Source organism: Dromaius novaehollandiae, chromosome 4 (genome assembly GCF_036370855.1).
Source record: "Dromaius novaehollandiae isolate bDroNov1 chromosome 4, bDroNov1.hap1, whole genome shotgun sequence".
NCBI classification, from domain to species: Eukaryota; Metazoa; Chordata; class Aves; order Casuariiformes; family Dromaiidae; genus Dromaius; species Dromaius novaehollandiae.
In genome coordinates this window covers 14,410,259-14,437,750 of record NC_088101.1, presented here as the reverse complement: position 1 = coordinate 14,437,750, position 27,492 = coordinate 14,410,259, and the positions used below count along the sequence as shown (strand labels likewise).

The 27,492-nt window shown below is 37.9% G+C and overlaps 1 protein-coding gene across 2 annotated transcripts in view; it reads right to left on the bottom strand.

The window, feature by feature from the left end:
• The window catches only part of CCSER1 (coiled-coil serine rich protein 1), a 712,792-nt gene that overhangs the window by 628,496 nt on the left and 56,804 nt on the right, over positions 1–27,492 (bottom strand). For both annotated transcript variants that reach the window (XM_026101188.2, XM_026101190.2), the window contains exons 2-3: positions 12,960–14,312; positions 10,186–10,373 (exon numbers count right to left, since the gene is read on the bottom strand). In XM_026101188.2, coding sequence (XP_025956973.2) covers positions 10,186–10,373; positions 12,960–14,268 — 1,497 coding nt within the window. In that variant the 5' untranslated portion in view covers positions 14,269–14,312. The remainder of the gene's footprint in view (positions 1–10,185; positions 10,374–12,959; positions 14,313–27,492) is intronic.

The window sequence follows — 27,492 nt, the reverse complement described above, 5'->3', positions numbered from 1 at the left end:
AAGAGATCCTAGCACGCACAGTCAGAGGGCACACTGCAATGCACCACCTCTTCTGGCCACAACCTCTTGCTAAGGTCCTGGTTGCCACTTCCCTATCCCTCCCAGCAGCACAGCAGACGAGTTGGGACATCAATGGGAGATGTCAAAAGAGCTCTTTTCAGTATTCCCTGTAGTTCCCGGTCCCTATATTTTAACCTTTGACTCTCTCCCCACCCCATTCCTTCTTTTTATTTTAATCCCCTGAACTCGTTTTGGTTTGGGTATTTTCCTTACTTTTGGCATGGGGAGAAAGGGGGGAGGAGACATTATTTCAGTCAAACTAATAGGAAAATTTAAAGACACAGTATCCATATCAGACACCAAAGTAAGTACAAAACCAGATCAAATATATATATGTTACTTCCCAAAGCACTGTCCCAGCCGCTAAGTAATTTTCCCCTTGGGGGATTTCCTAAACCAGATATGGTTTGCCTAATCAGTAACTCTCAGTGGAGCTCTCTTACAGGTATCAGTCTAACTGTTCGCAGTGTTGCAGTGATGCCTGGGAACCCCAGTCCCTGACCAGCAAATTGCTGTGCTAGAACTTACACACAGAACAGAAAGGCAGTCCTGATCCAAAGCAGCTAAGATCTCAGTTACACAGCGAAGACAGATTCTCCTGTATACAGCCTCTTCAAGTATTTGCTAGAAAGGTTGGATTTTGAAAAATACAGATCATATAAAAGACTGATATTCATATGCAGAACTCACACTCTTCGGTCAGCACCTGCTTATTCCAGCTATATCATGAGACACCCCATTCTATAAGAGACTTACTTGCTGACAAAGAAAAGGAAACAAGGTGTACTATGTCCAGACTGTAGAGCTGTTCCTCCTTCCCTACCCCTGAACCCTTCCCGTATATCTGCACGATACATACTCTGTCACTACAGCACGGTAAGTCCTTTTGTGCAGCTCAAAGAGGAAGGAATACAGAAACAAATAATGCCATATTAGAAGGTATTTATTCATGTTTAACATGTTCATTAATGACCTAGACGATGGGACAGAGAGCACCCTTTGCAAGTTCACAGATGATGCAAAACTAGGAAGAGTGGCTCATACAGCAAGTGGTTGTGCTGCCATTCAGAAGGACCACCACAGGCTGGAGAAATGGCAAACAGGAGCCTCATGGAGTTGAACAAGGGGAAATGCTAAGCCCTGCACCGAGGGAGGAATACCACATGTACCAGTACAGGCAGAGGAGAAATACAGGAAAATAAAGGGGGGGCAGAGGGGACAAACAAACAAAAAGTATTATTTTAACTGTAAGAGTGATGCCCAGCAAGGTTGCTGTCACCATCCTTTGAGATATTCAAAACCCAACTAGACATGGCCCTGGGGAACTTGTTCTAGCTGGCCCTACTATGAACAGGGGTGTGTGGGACTAGGTGATCTCCAGAGGGGCCTTCCAATCCCAGCTATTCTGTGATTCTATCCCAGCCCTATAACTGATTAAAATACGGCAAGAATTGGCAGGGAACATGGATTAGATTGGTTGGAGGACTATTTAATCCTTGGTAAATCCCTGACCTCTCCCACACTCCCATGGCTTGGCAGGCAGTGAACGGAAGGTAAAGGTCTTCATCACAAGTGAGGTGTCTCTTTGGCCATGGCATGTAGGTGGTGACATGCAGGCTTCAGTAGCCCACATGCACAGACAGACTGAAGACCATGGAATAGTCTTCGCCAACAATAGCGTGTAACAGCATTTGCTTGCATTCAGAACATGTTTGTAGAAAAAATAATGGTGAACAGGAAATTAAAATGTGTAAGTCAAAACAGAAAAAGAATAAAACTTCTTTTCCTGAACAACTATAGTTATGTGTTTAAACAGAGACCATGATAGCATGTTTTAACACTTCACCAGATATTCCTTCACAGAAGGCAATCTTTCACTTCATATGGGAAAAGAAATCCTTAGAAATAACGTCACCAACTCAAAAAGAGGAGCAGCCTCAGAACAAGCTGCCTCCTTGTATTAATAGGCTGTAGCTAGCCTACCAGAGAACAGTGTTTTGTTAGAAAAACCCATGAACTAGATGCAACAGTATTTGCTGGCAAATCTCAACACAAAGGCATTCATGAAAAATATGAAAACAAAAACAAACTCATTATAAAAGACAACTATCTGTAGCTTTAGAAGTCCAGTCACCTGTAAATTAATTCAGACAATATTTATATCAGGTACTGTTATATTTGAACTTTTGAAGAAAATATCAGATATTCAACTGAACAAATTATTATCACTCTGTAGCAACATATTCATCCACTACCATGTTTACTCTGAGATTTACAATTGCTAATAACTCAATTCACCTTCTTTTTTCTTCACCTTAACATAAATGTATTCAATTTGAAAAATTACGCCAGTGTTAAAACTATTGTTTACCCTTTTCCGGACTATAATGATTGTGTCCTTATGGAACTGCATACTACACAACAGCGTAAGTATTTAATCGTGTAATTTCTGTTAGCCACATCTCAAGAATGATTTCAAAGTGTGTAATAACTGCAATCTGATTTTTTTTTAACAAGTTCTTAATATGCTAAGAAACGTATATTACACAACAGACAATTGCCCACAAGGTATTTAGCTGAAAAGATTCTAGTTAACTTGACCTAAAAAAATCACAGACAAAATGTTTAAATCCCAGTTCACCATTTCCAGCTTTCTTAGGCTTACAGCATCCGAAAGGTGCTTTCTCTGTGCCAAATTAAGAAAATGAGGCCCCAAAGTACTACTTACCTGCAATCAGTGGTTTATTCCCATTTAGATAGCACTGTTGAGCTTTTTTTTTTTTTTTTTTTTTTTTTTTTTTTTTTTTTTTAAATCCAAATAGACCTGACAGTTCTGGCATTAAGTGGCTTTCACAGCTTCCTCTACAAAGAAGCAAAACACCATATTCTTTGCAAATGAAGAAATCTTGTAATGTTAGTACAAAGCTAGTTATAAATGAAGGCTGTCAAGTCCGCTTCACATGAAGGGTGAACTGCAGCCTTACAGGGTTTGCTTGAACAGTTCAATAAGAATTGATGTTGCTAAATATTCTCCCTTGAGAAGGCCAACACAGCAGAGACGAATTTGAATTAAGTAGAAATCCCATAATTCAATGACAAAACAAAACCTAGACTATTTTAACAACAAAAAAAATTGTGTGAACATCACAGATACCACAGGTAATGTATGTACAGTGTATAACAACAGGTTGCAGTTATTCAGAGAAAAATAACCTTGTTAGTTCTAAAGAAGGTTGTCTAGAGGTTATTAAAGGAGCGTGGACATCCTGCTTACCTGGTTCATATTTTTATGACAATTTTGGAATATCTGAAAAAGGTTGTTTCAGCTTTTTTGAATCTGACCTGAAATCTTGAGCACTCAAATCCTCTCCATAACCTTTAATTCACTGCCTTCCCAGCAAAGGCTGTCAAGAGAGAAGCTTATTTGCTGTTAACACATCAATCATTAGTGCATTTACAGCCTGTAAATGGAGAGACAGTGTATCCCATAGGGATGTCTCAAGCCTTTACAGGTCACATTTACAGGCCACAAAAAACAGCCACCTTCAATGCCACTTTCAAGCCTACTAGTCACCCGCTTTAGCTCGTAAAACATTCGACTTGTGTATTTTTGATGGCATCCTCCAGCTAACGCGATGGCCACTGGCTTCCATAAAACATCAGTTTCAAAATAGACTCTGCTTTGGATACTCTGTATAGTTTGCTGGAAGGTATGAAGCAGAAGGTCAAGTCCATACTCACGGAGAAAAGACTGGGAGAAAATAATGTAAAAAAACTGGGAACAAATATCAATCCCACTTCAATTTTATGGCTAGACTGGCAGCCAACCTTCTTTTACCTATGCTTACTTCCTCATCACATATTGGAAAAACATCATACAAACCAGCACAGAGAAGATGAATACAGTAAAACCATTCTAGCCCTTATTCTTCTGCTCTTCTAGCAGCCTCAGATGTACATTCAGCAAAGCCCATGGGGGCACAGAACCCTGCTGTTTCTCCCATGACCTAGCAGCTGGGGTAGGAGAACTGATGCTTGATAATAGGATTACTCAAACATTAATAAAGCCAGAGAAAGTACTGCTCACATTTTCATGAGTTGCAGACTTAGCTACCACTTCGTTACATACAATATAAAAGGCAAGGGCTGGATCTGAATACACTGGCTTGGATAATTGCTCTAACACAGCAAGTGCACTCTCTGAAGTACACTAGCAACTTGATTATTAATTGCTATGTTACCCCAAATCATCTAGATACAGTGACCTGCACAATATATTCAAGACATCTAACTAAAAATTAGATACTAGCTGCTAATTAGACAGATAATGATTAAAAACAGACATTCTGAAGAGGGGCCATAACACATTTCTGTTAAAGTGACCTATATTTTGCCATTCCACTTCCTCAGAAGATATGGTAAGAATCTCAACCATTTGTGGTTCATATTTCTTTTGCTAGTATTTCACTATTTCTATGCCAGTTATTTACCTTTATGTCCAAATTTACAGGCAGCTCCCTCTACACTAAATTAGTCGATCATTAATTTTACAAATTTACTGTTTAATCTCCCATATGACTGGCATATTCAGCCCCTCCCATTATCAAATGGAACCCTGCAATAGTCCATGAAATATCACCCTATACTCCAACACAGTTTTTTGCATATACTTACTGATGTATACTATAAAATGTTAAATAATCAAAGCATCCATACATAACAAGCATAGTGCAAATATAACGAAAAGCAGACTTTGCCCAAGTCTCAGCATTTGTTTGGTAAGCAAAAAAAAAAAACAAAGACAAAAAAAACCCCTGTAATACAACTCCGGCGTGCATCTTGGAAAACGATCAGTTCAATAGTTATCTAAACAGCATCATGTTACTTGTAGGCTAGACAAAAAGAAAAAAAAAACCACACAAATCAAAACAAAATTGAAAAGGGGTATGAAGAAAGACAACACGTGCTTTTGTGGCAACAGCAATTACTACAGTGCAAGATAGGCAGTGCAAGAGAAGCACGAATTCAATTGACAGTTTGACAAGTGGCTAATGAAGACTTGCATCAACGTCAAAGTTGGGGAAAAGAGCTGGGGTAACCTTAAGGGTAAGATCTTTGACCTGGAAATAAACAAATTCTAATATATTGAAATCATGGGAGACATGCAAAGAAATGGTACAGTCAAAGCAACAATGCACAAGACGAGCTTGTGCAATCCTAGTTGGAACGACACAAGTAGGCAAGGCTGCCTTACTTCAGGCAAAAGAAGGGGAAGATGCAGCACTGCGGATAAGCATAAAAATTTCTGCCTGCAAGGATGAAAACCATAGGCTGTATCTGAATCTAAGAAAGGAAGAACTGGCAACATTTAGACATGATTTAAATACAAGAAACTCAAGAAATATTGGTGCTGAAGGGACTGCGCAAAGATAGGGGGCCTGTGGAATAGAGGACAGCGGTAACATTCACCCACAGAGAAAGGAAAAAGCAGAAAGATGAGGTTCCTTTTAATCATGTAGATCATATGCTGATAGCCAGGTATGTACAAGGGAGCAGTCACAAGGACAACCAAATACTGTCTTTCTAATGGAGAGAGACAGAGGCAGAAAGGCAGGTCTGTGACAGTCCAATGGTTATGGATAGTCTTATTCTACTGCATGTGTTCAGTTGTATTTCTAGTCAGATTAAAAACAGATGCACATGTGTGCACACAGCACAGTACAGCTCACGTGCTGAAGTTAAGCATTGTGATCTTGCATCTCCAACATCCCTCTATTTTTTTTATCCTGTTACCTACAGCATGTCTTCCTCTCAGATCATCTGGTTCTAGTGACTATGATTTATTTCAAAATCTGCATTAGAAGCTTAATTTGTTTTACTACATTTCCTTTTTATTACTGGTAATGATGTCTGGGATAGTCATCTTTCCACAACAACCACTACTATGAAAATTGATGGATAGTATTTTGTTGCGCAAGCTCACCTCAATTTCTGCTGCTGGCACTCTATGTTCTAGCACAACTACTCATTTTTCCCTGGAGGTCTGTCCCTTGATGCTCTTCAAGAATTTACTTACAGTGATTTTGGGATCTGACCATATTATTCTCTGTTTTATTTTTGTTATTCGCATTCTCTCCTTTGTATCAACAGCCAGGGTTTACGTTCTTCTCATTGGTTTTGCACGGTTGCAGTGTTGCATATTTCAAGCCATTCTTTTATCATGTTGTCTTGCATTTTTCTTGAATTTCTATTTTCTTTCTTATTGCCTGTCTTACACATTAAGAAAGAAGGAGAACCTGAGTGGAGAACAGAGAGGTCAGCCATAGCCTCTGCCAGTGTTGTCAGGCATAGTTAACTAGCTTCCATGTCTAAATATTTAAAGTTGCAAATGCCAACTTGGTCGTTCAAACATTTTAATGACCAGACTTTCTATGGCAGTTATGAATCCCTTTAATTTGCATCAGTTTCAACCATGTTTATTTGAAAAGGTTCTATTAGAGTGCATGGGCTAATCAACGTTTAACTCTTCCAAAAACGTGTCCTGAATTTCAGTTTTAATCTTTCGCATTACTATGTAATACTAAAGTCTAAAACTATTTTTAGTCAAATATTGACATCTTGTGGCATAAATCAGTCACTACAAGAACAACTGCTTCAAAACATGTACTCAGATTAAAAACAGGTATAATTAGTGATCTGAGCAGTTAATCTGATGAGTCTGTTTCAGTTCAGTCCTTTATTTACACTGCTGAGAAGTGCACACATTTGCACAGAGTGAGTTATTTTGAAACAGGTTTTTTTTGCCCTACACCTTGGTTTTAAAAGCATTGCTCTTCCCTAGTTTCTAAATTTCTTTCAGTATCTCAAAAGTGAATTCATTCCACTACTGGGGGAGTTGGTTACCCCTCTTTGCAGGTTAGATGCATGTTCTCAATATTCAGAAGTTCCACACAGCCAAGGTTTTACCTAATATCTTCAAAAACAGCAGTGCCAATCACATAAGAATATTCTGTTCAGTGAGTTGTTTAGGAGGAATAACAGTTTCTCAGATGCTAATGTCTGCCTTTTTTCCCCCCTTCCTGTCCTGTAAAAATCTAGCTTCTCCTCAGTTCTTCTGGCTCTTGATACCCTCTAGCCACTCGGCAGAAGAGTCCCACACAGCCTGCCAGCAACAAAAAGAAAAGTAACAGGGTCTTGGAGGGCCTTCTTCACCTTGTGGGGAAAGGGTATCTTACAAGCTACAAAGCTTCTTCAGTGCCACATGACTTCTGAACGATGCAAGAAAACTAGCAACTGTAGCTACCAGCACTTGGTGCCACAGAATAAAACTGAAAAGCAATGCTGCCCTCATCAGGGAAAACAAGGCAATCTCAAATGAACTTGCAATCAGTTAAACATCTTCAGTTAATTTTCTTCTAAACTAGAACAAAATGAATACAAATACGTGCAGAAGAGAGGGGTTAATGATTTTCTAGGCATATGAGAAAGTTCCTAACTCACTAATATATACAGGATTGCTGAATAAAAGTGGATTACGTTTCCAATTATTTTTATAATATTTTTTGTTTAGCAACTCCAATTCTTCTTTACTTAGCACATAATTATTCTCCATTATGATTATGGTAAAAGTCTGTGATGTCTAATATAGAACTGAACATTAATTGTTTGTGACAACTATTCTGAAGGGGTCTTTTACTGTTCAGATATGCATTTTTATGAACATTCAAATTTCTCTGGTTTTTAATTTCCTTTTCTTCCGGGAACCTCTGGTTATTCTTGTCTTCTGTTTTTTTCCCTTCTTCTTCCTGTTCCTCTTTTTTAAATACAAAAGTTTTCATCTAGCATTTTTCTTAACATATGAAGATGATCACATTATGTATAGGGGGGGAAAGCAGGAATAATTTTATTTTCATAAATGAGTGTGCACAGTAATCCTACAGTTGATATGAAAGTTCTGGGTTTGTGACTGTAATAAAAATAATCATGAGCAATCATGAACGAATTTGTGAACAATCTTGCTAATAGAAGAAAAAACAAAAAAAAGTGGATTTCATAATCAAAAAAAATGCAAAGGCGGCCCAAATCACAACTCCCCTTCCTTTTCCCCCCTATTTTTACAGTATTGACACCAAAGACATCATCAGTTTCCCAGTCGCATCATTAATACACGGCTAAATAAAATGAAGTGCTAAGGCATGACCCTAGCCAACTATTTAAATGAAAGCAAAGATCTGCCTAATAGCTCGGGCCTGATGACCCAAATAAGGTTTACGGGCTTGAGCCAGGGTTAATGAGCTTTTTAGGGCAGGAAGTACATCTGCGTAATGCTCTGTATGCCTACATGAAAACAGCATCTTTAAATGTCAAGATGTTGTGGTTTTGAAAAATAAGATATTATGCATTGATATTAGGATATTCGCTTATATTTGGATATGCGCCAACAGAGAAACATGCTGTAACTATATGCTTTAATTGCACCAAGGTTTCTTCTCCTATCTAGTCATTCAACATCTTTATCCTGTATCTCTGGGTATAACAATTCTGTGTTTAAAAAAAAAAATTTTTTTTATTAACATAAATTTTGCATTACTGTGCTAGATCATCTGACAAACTGTCAACATTCTAGAAAAGAAAAACTGAGATAGACAAAAACTTCTCCTTAAAATAAATTTGCTTACTAGCTGAAAGGCCAGTATAAAATTCATTAGTCAATACTGATAAATCTGAAAAATCTGATACCCTAAGGAAAAAAACAAGCCTGTCATTCAAGTGCAGGTAATCCATTTTGCATAGGTTACACATAGCAAGTGTATAGGAAAGTGTTTCTGAAGGACAGCTGAGCCAAGTGACTCAACTGTTCTTGCAGTTATAGTGACCATTGCTCAAGGACACCAGCACAGAGGAAAGCCTGTGGTACGCTGGTCATACATCATAAGAATGCTCTCATTACTGACGTAATTGTTCTCTTGCCATCCAAAGTGGCATTTGTGAGTTCAGCCGCAAAGGATCTTCAGATGATACTTTTAGACATATGGGTGAGATTTACCATGACAAAAGAAACTTCACGTCATTTTCTAGGGACCTGTTCTTAAATTACCAACCAGGAGCAAATCTGTGCAAGTCTCAAGAGGAAAAAAAAACAAGATGTTACATTTAGTAGCAGTCAAAGCAGCACACAGTCATAGAAGTTGCCTGAATAATAGGTATTAGCTGTTGCATTTTTATCTGTAAAATTACACAAGAGCAGCATACGACTGGAAAGTTGTTTTCAGACATGGGTACGAAATAAATTCTCCTTTGTTCAGTCAACATGTTGAATAAAATATTCCAAACTGATAATGGCCATAAAACTTATTTTAAGGATTTCCATAAGCTAAAAAGGAGAAGCACTGCTGTTTCTAGCTTCTCTTATTGGAGTACACATGAATATATGTAAATTATACTCATCTTAAGACATTTATTCTCACTGGCTATAGAAAAGCAGACTTAAGTCAGTCAACTTCCTTCTTTTTACTTCACTTCAAAGAGGTTTCTAAAGTACTCTCCCATAGTTATCTGATTGTTGTTAAGCTTTCACAGTTCTAAGGATTCTCAAGGATGTTCAGAAGAACAAGAGAGTCTTTCCTCTTTCTCTTGTCCTTTGCTCAGAGTGAAAGCATTTAACCTTGTCACCAATTTTAAAGAGACCATTCAGACCTTTGGAATTAGCCTCATGACAAACAACTCTGTATACAACTTTTGGTCTGAATCTCCTCTGATTAATACCAGGAATAATTCCATGAAGTAACACAGTAACACTGAAAATGTTGCACCAGAGTGGTGAATTAGGTGCTCTATATTGAAGCGCAGAAGTAGTCATACCAAATTTTGCTACGTTTTACTCTCCCCTTATTTTTATTCCCAGGCAAATCAAAGCACGACTGTAAGAACCTCATCAGAGAAAGTGTACAAACCTTTTCAAATTGTCACAATCTGAAAAAAATACTTTTCACTTCTGTACCTGAGCTTGGACTACATTTTGTGAGCCTGAGCCAACATGTTGTATTCCCATGCATTATTTGTAAAGTTGTTGCTTATTAGTTACAGTAGTCACAGGAAAACATACATGTATGAGAATAAACTCACCATGCTGTTCATTTTTGAGGAAGATGAGCTTGTTCTCTGCTTCCGTAGACTGCTAAGTTCTTCTGTGTTTCCGTCCTTCGGTTTTATGATCAGCCGACTGCTTCCAGCAGTGCCTTCCGAAGAGGATCTCAGCCGTTTCTCAATAAATCTGCCTTCTCGGTATGGACTGAAGCTATTGGCAAGATCAACTATGGACAAAGAAGCAACCAGCATTACTACAGAGAATTATATTCTACAAATATTTTCTTAAGGAGAACACCACTCTGCTTGAAATGCTTGCATTGAAGGGGAACAACTAACAGTGTTACAGCAATAATTATTTAGGTGATTTGGAAAAAGTAGATCTAGTTTATCTAGATGAAAGTGCAACCTAGGCCACCAGTTTGGTGTTCAGCTCCCACTGAGTGGAATGCTCAGTCTACTTCAAGGAATCCAGCAGGACCTTCACTCCTTCCTCTTCTTTCTCTCCTCATTCTAGGAGGCTTCCAAACTGCTGCCCAGTAAAATCCATCAGAGAAACACTCACTGGTGCAAAATCCAACCTGTCTTACCCTGTGTCTCAAAGTAAGTCCAGGTTGTAGACAGCCAAGCCTCACATTATCATTGCATAAGACAATGATACACATCAGTCTTGGCTTCTGTGCAGCCTTCCAAGGTCAGCCCTGCATTTGGGCTCTCCTGCAGCCAGCAGGCTGAATCCCACTTCCCAACTACAGTTAAACAACACCACACTGGGAAAGAGGAAAAAAATAGGTTTTGTAGTGGTAGGGGAAATTTAGAGACAGGGAAAGAGAAAAGCATAATAGTATAATAAACATAACACATAAATTCTTATCTTCTTTTGCAACTGGAGAGAGAACAGACATTTTTCTAAGACTTTTCAAAACATCTATATCACATAGAAGTTTCTAAAGGTATATTAAGAAATACATGACTTGTCATACCTGCTCATACATTAACGTCAAGTTCACTGTCTTATCTACAATGAAATCTGCAACGAGACCAGCTATGAAAGTGAAAATATCTATAACCAAAAGAAAATGCACAGAAATATTTTTGGTTTCACATTTGATTTTAAACACTGTTAGCAAAACCAAATGTACTAAAAACTCCTCCAAAACAGTTTGTTTACAACAGATGATACAACTACTTATAGCCTAAATTATTGAACACCACATAACATCTTTCTATATTTGTTTCATTTCATATATGGCTGGATTTTATGTCTATTTTAATGGTCCCCTTCTATAGCCCAGTTCCTAATATTAAATACACTTTTCACTACAGAAGAAAGAAGCTGAAAAGAACTGCATTTTGAACAGGACTATAAAACTATAAAAATTAATAACAGACTTGTATATAGAGCAGTATTAGCTCTAGTGATTCTGTGAGCATGAGTCCTATTTACAGAAGTCTCTCTATGGCAGTTTCAACTCCAGCGTGCTGCCTTCCAGATGTACAGATTAAATATGTATCTTCTGCTCATGTATGAATTTAAAATGCATTGTGCATTCCTTTTCTAAATGTCACTGAGCTGCTCCCATGTCATTCTGCAGTACGACCACTGTCCTCAGAATCAGAGTCGGAATGAATTCATTCAAAGATGAGCTAACTTTGCAAGGAAGACCAAAGAAAGCATTCAGGACAGATAACATGGGAAACATTTTTTGTCCCAACGGACTGAGTTTCATGAGAAGGCACCTCTTCACTCCAGAAAACTAAGTCGGTGGTTTAATTTAACTTCATGTTGCCATTTATGTATGAGATATCCAACCAAACCTGTTCAGGGACAAATAATTCAAAATGCAGGATTCCATACATAAACACATGCATATATGGGCTACATACCTAGATGTCCAAGCAAAAGGATGGGTATTAATTCATACGAGTTTACACTCATCTTCCAATACTAATACTATAAATGCAGTTTTGTAATCTCTCACAAATTCTGATATGGCCAGAAGCAGCCTCATGATTAAGCAAAAGTACATCAGTCTTTAGGTTGTTTTGAGAAAAACTATCAGAGCTAAATGACATCTAAAAGGTGTCCTTCACTCAAAGGCCTGGTGCCTTTATTCATCTGCAGCTCTCCAGGTTGTGATTTCTAGACACAGCTTTTCCACCTAATCTTGTTAATATTTCCAAACACTTCAAACTACTTTTAATAAACCAAAGACCCAATATGAAAATTCAGTGATAATTAACTCTCTCCATTTCACAGATTATATTAGGAAAACTCGCACAACATTATTTCAGACGGAAACAGAATCTAGTCATCTGTGACAGTAACACCCATTCTAAGTCAGCCTATAATGCTGTTTGAATACAGCAAGCGAAAGTTAGAAACTTTTGAAACCCACACCAATATAAGCCTGTGTTATCTCCCTGGTGATGCTTCTATCTCAAACAATGTAACCCCTTCATGCAAGTCCGTAATAGGCAGCCTCAAAAAATCCCAGGTTCAGTCTTCAACAAGAGATGAGAATCAATACAGGCTTAATTCATTTTCTATCATAGAAAACACAGCTACCAACAGCACTGATGGGTTAGTAAACCATGAGATATTAACTAAAAAAAAAAAAAGAAGAAAAAGAAAAAAGAGGCTTTTTGTTTCTTTTTTTTTTCATAATTTTGAATTAAACATGATTTTGGGAAAGCACAATTCAGAATTTTTGAACTTTCTAGCACTGGCAACATTACAAAAAAACATTTTACGACTACACAATTGTTACAGAAAAACTAAGGCCCCTCCTACCCATCCCCAAGAGACATACCTTTAGAATGGTTTGTTTCATATCCCTGTTGTGTTTTAAAGGACTGAGGTTCAGAATATGATATAGACTCCGTTACAGGAGCTGTTTCTCTTATGTGCTTAGATAGCATTCTTTCATCTTGGTCCCCACTTAACCCCCGTGCTTTTGGAGAGCACATCTCCAGTTCGTCTCTGTGATACAACGCAAATGTCTCTAAATTTGCATTTGCTGAGTTAATTTCTCCTATGTGCCTGGAATCTGTAATAGGTAGTCCATTGGCTTGCAATGATACTTGTGTTTGATTAGCAGCAGAGGTTTTGAATAAGGTATTAGATTCAGTGCTACATAAGCTTGCGTGACTCACAAGAGATACACCAGCAGACTGGCAAGTACTTTCCACATGATCTGTTTTCCTCACGTGAGCAGCAGCAGGATTAGGGAAGATCTGAGAGGTAGAGACATTGTGGCCAAAATCCTCTGCGAGCAGCACTCCATTTCCACTGCCAGGCAGTGCATCAACTTCCGAAACAGAATCCTCTGTCAAGGTTACAAACTCCGAGGGGGTTTGGGCCGTCGTGAGGTCTGCCGAAAGCTGTGGAGACTGCAACGAGCTTCCCGCGCATTCTGTCGTCTCAGCAGAACACAGCGGAGCGGACTTCACCATTAGAGGTTCGCTTTCGACGTACGATTTAATCTCTAACAAGCATCCAGACTGTTGCACACACGAAACTGACTGACTCTGCGGAACTGGTTTGGAAAATTTGTAGTGCGATGAAAAAGATTTAGGGAGAAGTTTTCGTGTGGATTGTTTGACGGAGTATCGACTTTGCTCCTCCGCAAAGCCAGAATCATCGCCCTCATTTTTCCCAGAACTTATACAATTTATAAAGACGTTCTTATTAGTTGAGGGCTCCTTTCCCTTTTCAAAATCCTCTGTCAAAGACCTCGTTATCTTCTTGCTACGCGAGCTGCCAAAGCCAACTGAGTGCCTCCCTCGGCTTTTAATGTGTTCCTCTAGGCTCAGTTTTTGAAAACTGCTGAGAGAAGACTGGGCACCATTTGAGATGTCAACATTTTCACTAGTGGAGTCGGGCTTCTGCTCACTCCCCTTCCTGTTATGGAAGCTAATGGAAGGAGTACGGAATATGCTCCGGCGCTTGCCTGTGCTCCCTGAGCTGGAGTTAGTGCTGGAAGGAGAGGAGGTGTGGACACCAACAGTATTAACAGAGGAAGGTGAGGAAGGAAGGGAGTCGTGTCTGCGGCTAATACTTCTCCTGAATATTGGCAACCGAGATACTAGAGTCGATCTTCTGGATCCTGAGTCCCCCATCAGGGCCTGAAGTGTTTGTGGCTCTTGTTAGCCAATAAACTAATCTGGGATGAGAAAAAGAGAGAGAGAGATGAATGATTAAGCCTTGAAGTCCGGGTGAGCAGGCTTTAGCTCAGTCTAAACACTTGAGACATCAACAGCATTTTTAAGTATAGCTGTGGTTTGTTGAAAAATATTATTGAAGGTCTTTAGAATACCAAATTGACTTACAATTTGTAGCCCTGAAAACCCAGCAGTCAAGCAAAAGATGTGGCTCAAAAGATGTACTCTCTACACGAGATATACAATACTATATAACATACAATGCAGATTATACTGGGTAATAGTATAAAATCCGCATGCCAGCAGATACACGATTGTATCACCCAAATGTCCTTTATTTCTGTAAGTTCTTGGGACAAGTCAACTACAAGCAAGCTGAAAAGTCTCTGAGAAGCAACTATAGCTTTTTCATGATCTGAATAAAGCCAAACTTTATTCTGGCTTTTTAAGATACTCAGATTTTTGCAAGAAACCACAGGATTTAAGTATTCCAACTCACTGAACTTTCTGATGAACTGGATTTTTCATTCCTTTATGTGTTCTGACTAAAGAGCCTCACAGGAGAGAAAATGCTAGTGCTGCAGTCAAGCTAAAGTATGCACCACCACAAATTCCTAAGGAATTTTAAGTTGTACACATTTACTGTTAAAACGTATGATCACATTTCTAGATTCAAACATTAAGATTCCTGTCGACACTTTTCTGAAACCACCCTATAGCCTACTTTTCTTCCTATAAGAAAGAATTCACTATTTTTGCACTTTGAAATTAGTAAACACCTGCATTTTTTACAAATATTTAACCAATAAAACCTGACTTTGATCAGCACAGCAGATATGCTAGAGGAAAACTCATGTTTAGGAAGCATATACTAGACCTCTCTTCTTTCAGCTCTTGTTATAACAAATTACTGCTGTGAGAGTCAGGACCACAAGGAGAGCAGTAAAGACATGTAATACGTAATCACAAGAACAAGAGAGGCTGCAGGTGCGTGTGCGCGTGCACGTGTGTGTGCAAAATAGGAACAGAGTATTTAAGCAATAATAAAACTAAATGTATGAAATACTACTATAAAGAGTAATGAATAAGTCCAGAGACTCTATTTTTGACTAGACAGTGGACTGCAATTTTTGCTCTGTTAAAATATTAAAAGAGCTAGCACAGCTCCAGTCTGAACATGCATTGCCAAGCAGCCACAGTAGAAGGAGTCACAAGCATCAGGAATCAATAAGCAATTTTGTAGTTTAAAATAAGAGAAACAGCTTGAGAACAGCCACTAATTTTGAGAACTCACTGATGTCTGATGACAAGCTAAAATCTGAGCTAGACAATACTGAGGTCTTGCAACTGAAACAAATTTCAGTCTTACAAGGATAAAGTGGAGGTACAGGCACAGAAACAGGTTATTATAGTAGCTGTAAAATCCACAAAATGAGCTGATACAAGGCTGGTTGTCCCATTTCACTGATAAGGTAGTTTACATTTACAATACTCTAAGAGCAAAAGCACAGGCAATAATATAGAGAAACTGAGACCCTGTGAACTCACATACGGGCTTACATTAGACCAGCCTGTTCATGTGCCCCTAATTCAAGCCACTGAAAACATGCTTTGCAAAGTTGCATGCAATCCCCCACCCTCACCCCATATAAAACCACTTTTAAGTTTAATCACTTTAAGATACGTAATGTTTTCTGCTTTTGTGCATGTGCACTTGCAGACATGCAGGTCTGTACAGATAGGTGTGTATATATACAACACAAAATACTCATTTAGAAATTGTGAGGATTCTTGCTTGTATTTTAAGAAGGCATCGTAACTGCTAAAAGGAGATTTGATAATACAGTTTTACAACCGCGGTAGATGAGAAAAATATTTTTAATATACACTAAATTGCTGTAGGCTTTTTTATGCTCAGACCAACTTTATCTGTAAAGAAAAAGGCTCTGTCTAGAAGACAAAAGGAGCTTACTCCTAACAACTGGCCCATGCACACACATAGCCCAAGCTTTCCAGGTAGTTACAGCTTTTACTAGAACACAATAGCTCTAACTATGGGTATCATAAAAGGCATTTATTCATTCATTTTTCCCTGCCTCTCAAAGAAAGAACACAGACTGTCAACACTTCTGCCGTTACCTAAGCAGCAAAAATAAGCAGCACACCAAATATAAGTTATAATACATTGGTCTTTCTAGACATACCACGGCTATCAGAAAATATTCCTCAAAAAAACAGAAAACATCCATGTATACATACATGTATATAGGCACACATGAATAGTTATTTATATATATAGGACAAAGCTTGGCATTGAGTTAAAATGACAATTCTACTTGCAAGGCAGGAAAAATATTAATAAATCAAGATCTTTCATTAATTTTGATCTTTATTGCAGGGGGGATTACAAACTGCCATACATGACCTACTATTAACAAAATAAGAGGCGTTTCTCATCAGTCTTCACATATAACAATTATCTGTGCTTACCGCTTTACCCATACAGAGTAAAGTACAATTCAGCTATGTAATTATTTTCTATATCCAACTTCTTCATCGCTGCTGATGTAATTGTTAAAAGCTGCAAGAAGGGAAAAAGAGGGCAGCACAGAAAGACACCTTGGCAATGGTATTACGTCATTCTGGACTAATCTTCCAGATTGTAACCAGCGTTTACTAAACTTATCACAACAATTCTGATCCTGCAAATTCAATCTGGGACCTAATATGAAACTCAATGTATTTGAAAGAAACTAACGGGAGGGGTTTTTTTTTTTTTCCAGAACCCTAGCAAGAAGTCAAGCAAACAAGAAGGAAGCAGAACAGGGAAAGACCAAGTCTAGAAAGGCTTTCAATTATATCAAGCACCTTGTTTAGGACAAAGTATATTCTGCACCATTAGGACATGGTGTGGATAGCCAACAATATTCTGTATGGTACTCTGTGTGGATATGGGAATCTGATTACCTGGTGCAACTTAAGTCACCAGGGGTCAGACTAGCCAGGAAAAATTATACATACATCCCCTTCATTTTAAAATTATAGATGTGTTCATTTTTGTTTTGTTTTTTGGTGGTGGTGGGGTTTTTTGTTTTACATTTCAAATGATATTTGTGTCTTGCAAAAAAAAAAAGTACACTAGGATTGACTCTTATCATGCTATTATATGCTCTTACAATAACTATATGCTCCTGGTCAAACACATAAACCATTACTTTTTAATATTTTCAATTCTAAAATCCAAATATTGCTGAAACAACAAAGTGGTTACACACTGTGTGAAGTGTTTATCGTTTGGGTGCTACAGTAGAGAGAGATTCAAATTTTGATTTTTATGCAACTGATGTTTGGGGGACATTGTTGCAGCTGGTATAACACAAAAGAAAAAGAGATGAAGAAAAATAAGTAAAGTACCTGGAAAATATTTAATTGCAGCCTGAATAATTATCTCATGTTTTGTTCTTCCTCAAACACCTAGCTACATCTCAAAATTTACATGCTCCTGTGTTGAAATCAATGCAAATGAAAAACAGGCAAAGTGTGCACAAAATGTTTTCCCCCTTACTAGCAATTTAAGAAGTAATTCCAACGGGAATAGTTTCTTTTCATTTTGCTCTGCACCAAGATGTTGCAGAAATGCAAATACTACAAAAACTCACACCTCTGATTAATCTGGAAAATATCTCAAAGTCATGTACTTGATTACAGGAGAACACAAAGAGGCTGGGTGTTTTACACGAGACTTTTCTTCAGCCACACAGAAGACCTTAAGAACCATCCAGCTACACACTATTAGCCCTTGATCTTGTCTACAGAAGTTCTATGAGTAGAAAAAGATATCAATGAACAGGACACAGAATTTTTCAAAATGCTCCACATGTAAAATACTATTGCATTTGGTTAAGAGAAACAAATTGCTCATTTCAGAACAGTGAATATAAAGACGGTAAAAAAGAAAATGCAAGTGTTAAAGTGGGTGAGATCATCAAAATCTTAGGTCAGCGTCTCTAGAGAAATCTACTCCACTAATCCACCAACTGAAAAAATAAAAACTGGTATTTCTAATTTCATCTTCTGTCAGAGCATTACTCACAAAACTGTGTTGAAGTGCAGTGTATTTAATCTAGAGCAGCTCCTGAGGATGTTCTTGAACACCAGTAGGTGGGGCAGTGGATCTAATTTTTCATTGCTTGCAAATAAGAAAACAGTGCCTTGTACATCTATCATGGCCTTTGAGACAAATTTAGGACTTGAAATTATTTGCAAATTTCAGCATCATCATAATTACATGTACAATCCAAAAGCTAACATATGCTTATTCAGCAAAAAAGTAATGTGTGTAGGCCAATACGAATGCAACCTTTATAAATAACCACACTGCTACTATCTCTCAACATTTTTTAAACAGAGATTTCCTAAAGATGTTTTGCTTCAAGATCCACCTCCTGGAAATATCACACAATATCTTCCAGGCAAAGAACAAAACAGAACTATATATTTAAGTCTAAATTGAGAGATAACATGACACATAACCTAAAAGCCCCAACCTCAAATCTTAGAGCAGAACATAAATACTCTTCTGCTCCCTGCCAATCTACTCCACAGTAGTGTGATTTTTAGGCTGAGCTCATAGTTTGAAGAGGGAGATGACACTTATTTTTTTAATGCTTTATCTCAGTAATCATATAATAAATAAAATATACAAGATTAACATATGTAAATCTTTTAAGCTCAGAACATTTTCAAATCCTCACTTCATCACTCCACAAGGTAGAAGGCAGGGATCAATGATGTGATACAAAGGTATGTATGGACTAGTTGGCTCCAGAGTCATACAGAACTGTACTTTACCCAAGCATACTGCAAATACTTGAAATAAATACCAAATAAATAAATAAATACATTAAAATAAATGTTTTTATTGGTTGGTAAGTTACTACAAAAGAGAAGCCCTCATGCCTCAATCCTATTGATGCTTCTAAATGGGCAGACTCACACATTCATAAGGAACTCTCCTTTCTTTATTCCAAGAGATAACATTGCAGCCTGTCATTCCCACTAGTATAATTAAACTTTCAGGATTCAGATCCTATTGCCATACTGTCCTTAGCATTTAAGTTTTACTAAATTCCAATATTTTTTGTGTCTCTAGCACATTTGTGACTTATTTATATCTGTATAGCTCCCAAATGTCCCTGTGTGGGATCCTGTACACAAGGAGACTATGAAGGCCTAGGAAGACCCTTTCAAAAAATTGTGGGTTTTTTAACACATAAAAAGTCATCTGCCTTTGAAACGTCTAACTTAAGGTGTTAAGGATATTGTTAATAACTGAATTAAAAAATGCCTCCTTGAAAATGTTAGCAAAACAAAATGTCTTTACAGGAGAATACATTCACCAGCTAAGAAAGATAAGATGGCGTAAACTGAGGCACTTTGCTTTTTTAAATGAAAAGACTGAAATTCCTTCCAATGTTTAACAGTTCCATTTTCCTTTATGAATAACACTTTTTCTTTCCTGTGTGTATGTATCCCTTGCAGTGTGCTACTGAGCTCAAGAATTTCTTTAGCAGAACAGCGGCAGTAACCATATACTCTGGCGTAATTGTTTAAACTACTATGACATTGGCAGTTGCTTGGAGTTTATTTTTTCTGAAGAGTTCATTATAAACAAAAGAAGAATACCTAACACAGGGTGTTAGACCTATACAGAATTACAATGTTTACACACGTGCACACATATAAGTTCACATACAACTCCACTCACATTTTCTCTCTGTACTGAAAACTGCTTGTGAAAAGTAACTTTTATATATCCAGAAAGAAAGAACACAGCATCCAAACAGTCAGGTTTCTGAGGGCAAGAAGAGAGATTTCCTTCAATTGCATCTGTACTGGAGTCCAAACTTATCTTTACTTTCAAATGTACTTTTAGGAAAGAAGAAAGACGAAACACACAGATTAATATGCACTGAAGCCACACACACCTCAAAACACCTTCTCCAATTTTGACTGGTCAAGCACCAACTTAAGACAGCATTTTATATGCGCATAAATACTATTCCCATTCACATTAAATTAGAACTATAACACACACACACACAGAAGAAAGCTGCAGATAACTCATCTACTTCCTCTTTCAACTTAAAATTATCCAGAAGGCAAATGTTAGCATGAGATAGGTCACAGGTGATTCATTTTTTTCATTATCACTGGATATGTAAATTCATCTCACTTATACTGGGTAAACCAGTGGGTTTACTGAAAGAGAACTGGGGAAACAGATCTCTAGAAACCTAGAGGCCATCATTCTTTCCTACCTGAACTTACACAGCCACTACTTCAGACACCTCCGTAGCACACCAAAAGGTACCTCAGAGAAGAGAGCCAAAGACTTAGGCCTAAGTGCAAATGGAAATTGTACCATGCAGACCGCAAACACATTGACTAATGGTGAGACATCTTTGGTGGACACAGAAATGGCAGTTTGTGACAAGTAACTCTGGATAGGATTCAATAGCACTAAATGGCATCCTGCTTCCCTCACATCATCTCCCTCCCTCCATCCCCCACCGACAATGCAGATGGTAGTGGTTTTGTGAGGCTTACAAAAAGCAGAAAATCTTGTTCATTCAATCAAAGCTTTAAGAAATATAATTATGTTTGTACTTTGTACTAAATATTGTGATGTAGTCCTAAACTCAGAATGTGTTTATACACAGTAATTCAATTTTCATCTATATGGATTTTGAGCCCCCTGTTTTTGACCTGTACGCACACAATATTCTGCTCTTTCCTACCTACAGTCTTTGCTTACTTTACTGTATGCTGGAATAATTGAAACTATTCAAAAAGGAAAAGTGACCTAGAAAGGATCTTCTTTTTCCTTCATGCAGGAAAACAGGTGTACTGCACCTGCTGGAGCACTGATTCATTTGTACTTGGGAAAAAACAGATCTAACATTTCATTCAGCCCAGGACTTGAAGAAGAAGAAGAAGAAAGAGGGGGCTGCTCTTTGCCAGCTCCTTTCGCTCTGGAATTCAAGTGGAACGGATCGCCAGTGCGTAAGCAAGCAGGCAATCTCAGGGGGAAAATACAGCAAGTAACACAGCCCTCACTCTAAATCCGCAGTGCACTGTTCACTACATAAAATCTGTCAGAAGCATAAAGCAAAGCACCAGTTTTGGCTACAACCCCCACAGGCATTCAAATCACCTCCACCAGCTCTCCACAAGCAAACACACTTTCTTACAGCATTCTGCTGGCTCACAAGGCATCGTAAGGGTCTTTCAGTACTATCTGGCTGATTTATCCAATCACTAGTGATTTCAAGTACCACTCTAATGCCTTTCTTCCAAAAATTTTCTTCCAATACATTACAAATTCCTAGCTCTTGCTCCCTTCAAGCAACCATCCCATAACTTTCTTCACACTAGGTAGCCCCAGTAGAACTGAGGATCTTTGCTCAATACTCTCCTTTGTCTGTTCTGCTTATCTTCCAGAACCACAACTTCAATGTCATCATCAATTTATTTTTCTGCCAAAATTTCCTGCACCTTTTCTCATCTGGCTGCTCCTCAGGCTCAAGTGTTGCCTGCTGCTGCTGTGTATATGGCAGCCATGGTGCCAACAAGAACTAGGGTCATTTATTACTGCTGTCACTGGCTGAACGTGTGACCTGAACTGCATTATGAGAAACCAAATCCTCATCTGTTGTAAATCCATGTGGCTCCACTGAAGTGAATTATGCGGATTTAAACCATTTACCCTTTCATCTCTAGGAGCCTCAGTCACCCCATCCGTAATTTTTCTTTAACTCTTGCAACAGCAATACTTAAACATATATAATCGAATCACTCCTATTGCACAGACTCCTGATTTAACTGTATGGAAGCAGGATATTTTCATTTGTGTCTCTTTTTTTAAAAAAAGGGGATTTTGCACTTGCTTAGTATTTATATTAAATTGATAAATTCCTAACCAAATAATCACAGTTAGGAAGATTAGCATGGCAGCACTCCATTCCTACTCTTCCCTGGATGTCTGTTTAGAGGTGCTATTGGAAACAGCATACTGTGATAGACGGGCCCATAGTCCACCCTGCATCCTTACAGCAAGAAGGGCTAGGCAGCAAGAGCTTTTCCAGGAGACCCAAATAAATGACAGGATTTTAAAATAAATCAGTGTAATCAACAGTGTTCATGAACACAAATCATGAAAGTTTTCCCTAACAGATAAATTCATTTACAGATTTATCTCCGATCAGCAGTAAGGTAATTGTGGTAGATCACTGCAGCAGCTGTTGACTATGTTACCACAAAATAATGCATCATTGACAGCAACGGTAGCTAGAACTTGGGAGAGCTTTTCTTGCTCTTTTCCAAATTTCCCCGAGTTCAATGAAAGAGAAAAACAATTCCCAACTCGCATCTTGAAAGAAGATGTCTAGCAGTGTGAGATAAAGCGATAGCTTCAACCAACTCCTCTAGACAAATTCCTTGCAGCTTATGAAATTCTAATGAAATGGAACTGCATGATTCTCGTCCCCTATAGGTTTTGCAACACATAAGATGTGTGCCTCACGAGGCTGAATATTAAATACATTAATAACTTCCACCCTTAATATTGTGTAATTTTATTACTTTAATTGCAATCTAATTGCTTTAGTTTATTTATATGTTAATGTACTCCACTGGACATCGCTTTTGTAAGAACACATTTTCAGAAATAAATCATACCATTGAGATCATCTACTTAAGACTTCCATGAGTCTTCAGCACAGATTTAGGCAATTCCCCTTCTGCTTTATTAAAAATATAATTATTTCTAGATTAGATTTATTAGACTCATTTCAATCTATCTTCTTACTAATAAAAACAATGAAAGAGAAAAAAACTCCAAATTAAAATTCTCAAGACAACTGAGTGCACTTACATACTCAAATTCTGACTGCAAGTTGTTAATCAAACATTAAAGCATAGTGGCTCACATTTCTACGGCAGTGTCTCCCCTGAGGACAGAAGATACAGCACACTTGAGGAAATTCAAGTGCCACAGTGGTAATGCTCAAGACCACATATTCCTGGCTTACATAAAGACCTGCACTTCCTTACAGAAGTTGACGGTAAAGATGGTGTAAGCAATACACTGAAGTCCACAAATAAAGCAAAAAATGGGGGGGGGGGGGGGGGGGGGGAACGGACACACACAACAGCTTGCAGACTGAGTTGCCTAACTGAAAAAAACAGCATGGAATTTCAAAGGAGTCTTAGGAAAATAAACAGACAACTTTCATTTGCTTTCTACTGGGTTTCAGAACCCAGCTCTTGGGAAATTCACAGCTTGTAGCCACAAAATAACACAGGCTTCCACTAGCGTTAGGATTCAAAACAAAGTTCAGCTAAGGCAAGCCTGCAAAAAGATGATGCATCTCAATTACTATTTACCACACGCACCCAATAAATATACAGAAGTCAAGTGTAAGTAAGGCTCTTTGAAGCCATCACCTTTCTTCCAACTACTTGCAGTGATCTTTTCTGTGACCCTAAGGGACCTATGAGAACCCACCCATCTCATCTAAACTGGGGATCATACTTGTCTGTCTTATACAGGCATTATGATTTTGTCCTATAAAAACAGCTTGAGACATCTGGATGAAAGGTTGCAGAGAAAAGTATTACTGAGTTATCAGAGTTATGAAACATTGTACCATAAATATTTTAGTAAAATAAATACTAACTTCATATTTAGAATTCACATTTTCAAAACGGCCAAATAAAGATCTCAGGACAATACTTCAACATTATTTAGGAGGATTTTTATCAATAAAAAGTAAGAAAAAATGTTTATCAAATAAATTTTCTATGACCTCTTCACCAAAATCTTTGTTAAAATCACATGCACCAACATAACACTCTACAAACTCATAACAATTCTAACAGTCAGTGCCATACAAAAAGAAAAAGAAACGACCTATCCCCAGTTACTTTCAAAATCAGGTTTAGCATTCAGGTCAATGATATTTGGGAATCAAATATTAAATCTGATTGTGAAGCACTCACTCACTCCCAAACATACCCACTAAGACAGAAGATGTTCCATCAGGAAGAGGTAAAGGAGACAGGGAGTGATGAAGACAGACATTTAGGAAAGGATAACATGTAATAAGAAATGCTGATTAAAGGATGGCATTTTCAGAAGAGAATAGCTGTATGGTGGATGCTATGAACAAATGACTAGAGTTCAGCTTCATTCAGATTGCTTAAGAATCAAGAAAGTGAATACAGACTCAAAATGGGTTTAAAAAAAAAGTTTACTATAGATGTTCAAATAACAATCCTCTTCAACTATTTTTTGTTCTCAAGTTTATTGCCTCAGTAATTCTGCTCATGCATCTCCTATTCCGCTCATTGAGTAGCCCGCCTCCATTTTAAAACTAAAAATAGAAAGTAAATTTTGTTCCTACACTTCCACCATTCCAGCCAAGTTACTCTTTCGAGTAGTCCTATCACCTCTCTCATCCAGTATTGTATTCCCTCTTACAGCATCGTTGGCATCATTTCCAACTGGATTCTGTTAATCTGAACCTCCCTCCACCACCATTTTCCACATTTTCCAAAAAATTATCCCCAAAACTGATCAGATCAGGTGACAGAGCCATGTAACATTCAGAGTTCAACCTACAAGGTAAGGTTTTTATTGTACCTCCCTGAACTTCTCTCGTGTCCCTTGTCATTTTTTAACTAAAACAAATGTGTACAGTTTTAAAGAGTCTCTAATCAAACTCCACCATGATGTGTAAGTTAGTGTCATTCACTCCCATCTATCCTCAAGTGAACTCTCAAAGCCAGTTTGATCTTCTGAACAATCAGATACACTTCTTAAGGCAATTTTACAGAAGAGAAAGTTTTAAGTCCAATCAAAAAATTAATTCCTTACCACTGTACTGACCATTTGTGCACTGCCTCTTGCTTGGGAAGACAGAGAGCAGAGATGATTACATCATGTCTAGAAGTTTGACAGGAAGACAAACAGCTGTTTCTTTACAACATGTCCTTTTCCTACTGAAAAATACAGATCTGTAGCCCACATTTCCTCTCCCATTATTTCAGCACATGAGAAGTTAGGACAGAGTCAGAAAACAGGTGAGCAAGAAAGCTGATAACAACAGATAAACAATGACAGAAATAATCATCTCTCATGTCAAATCAGAGTAGGCAGCTACTTTGGGGAACCTACCTCAAGGCTGAGAAACACAGAGAATGGGTAAGCTCATATCCCAATAGGGGAGAGATCCACTGAAGTACAGAACTGCTCAGAAATTCAAGGGAGAAATTCAACTCCCCTCTCAACCTGGAGAGAAGATAAATGGCTGAAATGGACAATCTAAGAAAAAGCAGATGGGAAATACAGAAGTAAACAACAGAGACAAAGATGGAAGAAAGAAAAGATACTTGGGGACAAAACTAAGTCAGAAATGGAAGGAGTTCTAAAAGCAGCCCAATCTTTTTCTTTCTTTCTTTTTTAATTCCATTGAAAGATCTTGAGTAGAACAGTTTGCTTATGCTTATTGCTTAATGACAGTATCTAAGAGTCAGTCTTTGTTCAAGAGTCACATCAAATTCAATGGGATTACAAATAGCACCTTCTGAACAAGTGTGCTACAGCTTCATTTTTCTTGTGCTAACTCATAGGTGCTCACTCAATTCAGCAAAGCACTTAAGCACATGCTTGACTTTAAGAATGAGAATAATCTCATCCCTATTCAATAAAACACTTAAAAGCACATACTTAACTTTCAAAACATGAGTGGTCCCATTGACTTCAATGGGACATAAGCACAATGCTGAGTGCTTTGCTAGATCAGTGAGCAAGGAAGTTTTAGTTTCCTTCATTGGATGAGCTGAACATCCTCTGTCTGCTATTGCACAATAAGAGAAAGAATAGTACAATAAACTTTAAAGGGTGAAAAATTCAACTATTAGTTAACTATAAGCCAAACTGCCCTATTCTGAATGCTGTTTAAGGTTATTATAAAAGCTACAATGAGTTATTGCTGTATTTTATACAGTAAGAACAAATGAATATGTTATTTTCTTAAATGTATGCACAAGCCTAATTGCTATGCAGGCACGATTAAGAAGATCTAAGGAATGTAAAACCAAGATACCATATGGTTCTCAGTTCCAAAAATCACAGACATAAAAGCAGATTTCACACATTTGCGTGTGAACACAGAACTCTGATTAAGAGACAGCAAAATGCAGGTCTCCATGCTTTCGTAATTTTTTTTTTTTTTTAAACACAGTTTCCAACGCATATGAGAAGGTGTCTTAAAATCAAGCCTGGGTATTCCCCAGTTACCTCAACTGCTCTTAATAAGAAACCATTTTGTGCACTAAATCTTTAAAGCTTAATAATTTCAGGTGAACAAAGGACTGCTATTCATATTAATAAAATCTTCAGAAGCACATATTACTCCATTTCTGCCTGGATGGTCATGAGATACAAACATTTATACATCACTGTCCTCCAACTCTATACAGATCCGAGGTTTTGCTGATCTGGCTATGCTCTTTCCAGATAAGTGAAATAAGTAGTTTTATATGCTGTCCTTTGTACATCAGCATATTTTGGCTGATTTCTCAGCACAGGTGAGCCTGAAGAAAGTTTTTTTTGGGGGGGAGGGGGGAGGAGGGAGGAAGGGGAAAGTATTAGCAAACAGTAGAGAGGAATGATAAAATTAAGTTATACGACCTAATTTACTATTGTAGGCCCTCACAACCGAGTAACTATGAGCCCACAGCTAAAAGTTATGAACTGCTTTAAATTTGGGCTCACAACAGCACCTACACATTCCTCATTCCTTCACACTCAAGTTCTATAAAATTAAATAACAATAACGTCGCCACACTTTCAAAGTTACCTACAAATACTGGCAGTGCTGTGAATACAAGTATATCATTTCTCAGCTGTTGCACAAGCACAGTTACCCCAGTCCCATCCTTTTCTCATGGTCCTTAAGATTAGAAATCAAAGCTCACACTCCCAGCAGTGATTATTATTCCTATGGCGAGTGACTTCTAATACTAAGGCTGACCCTTCCCATTATAAGGGCTTGCTTTTACACGTTTACATCTCCAATAGTTTTAGCTTGTTCTGCTTAGGTGTATCTGCTTTAA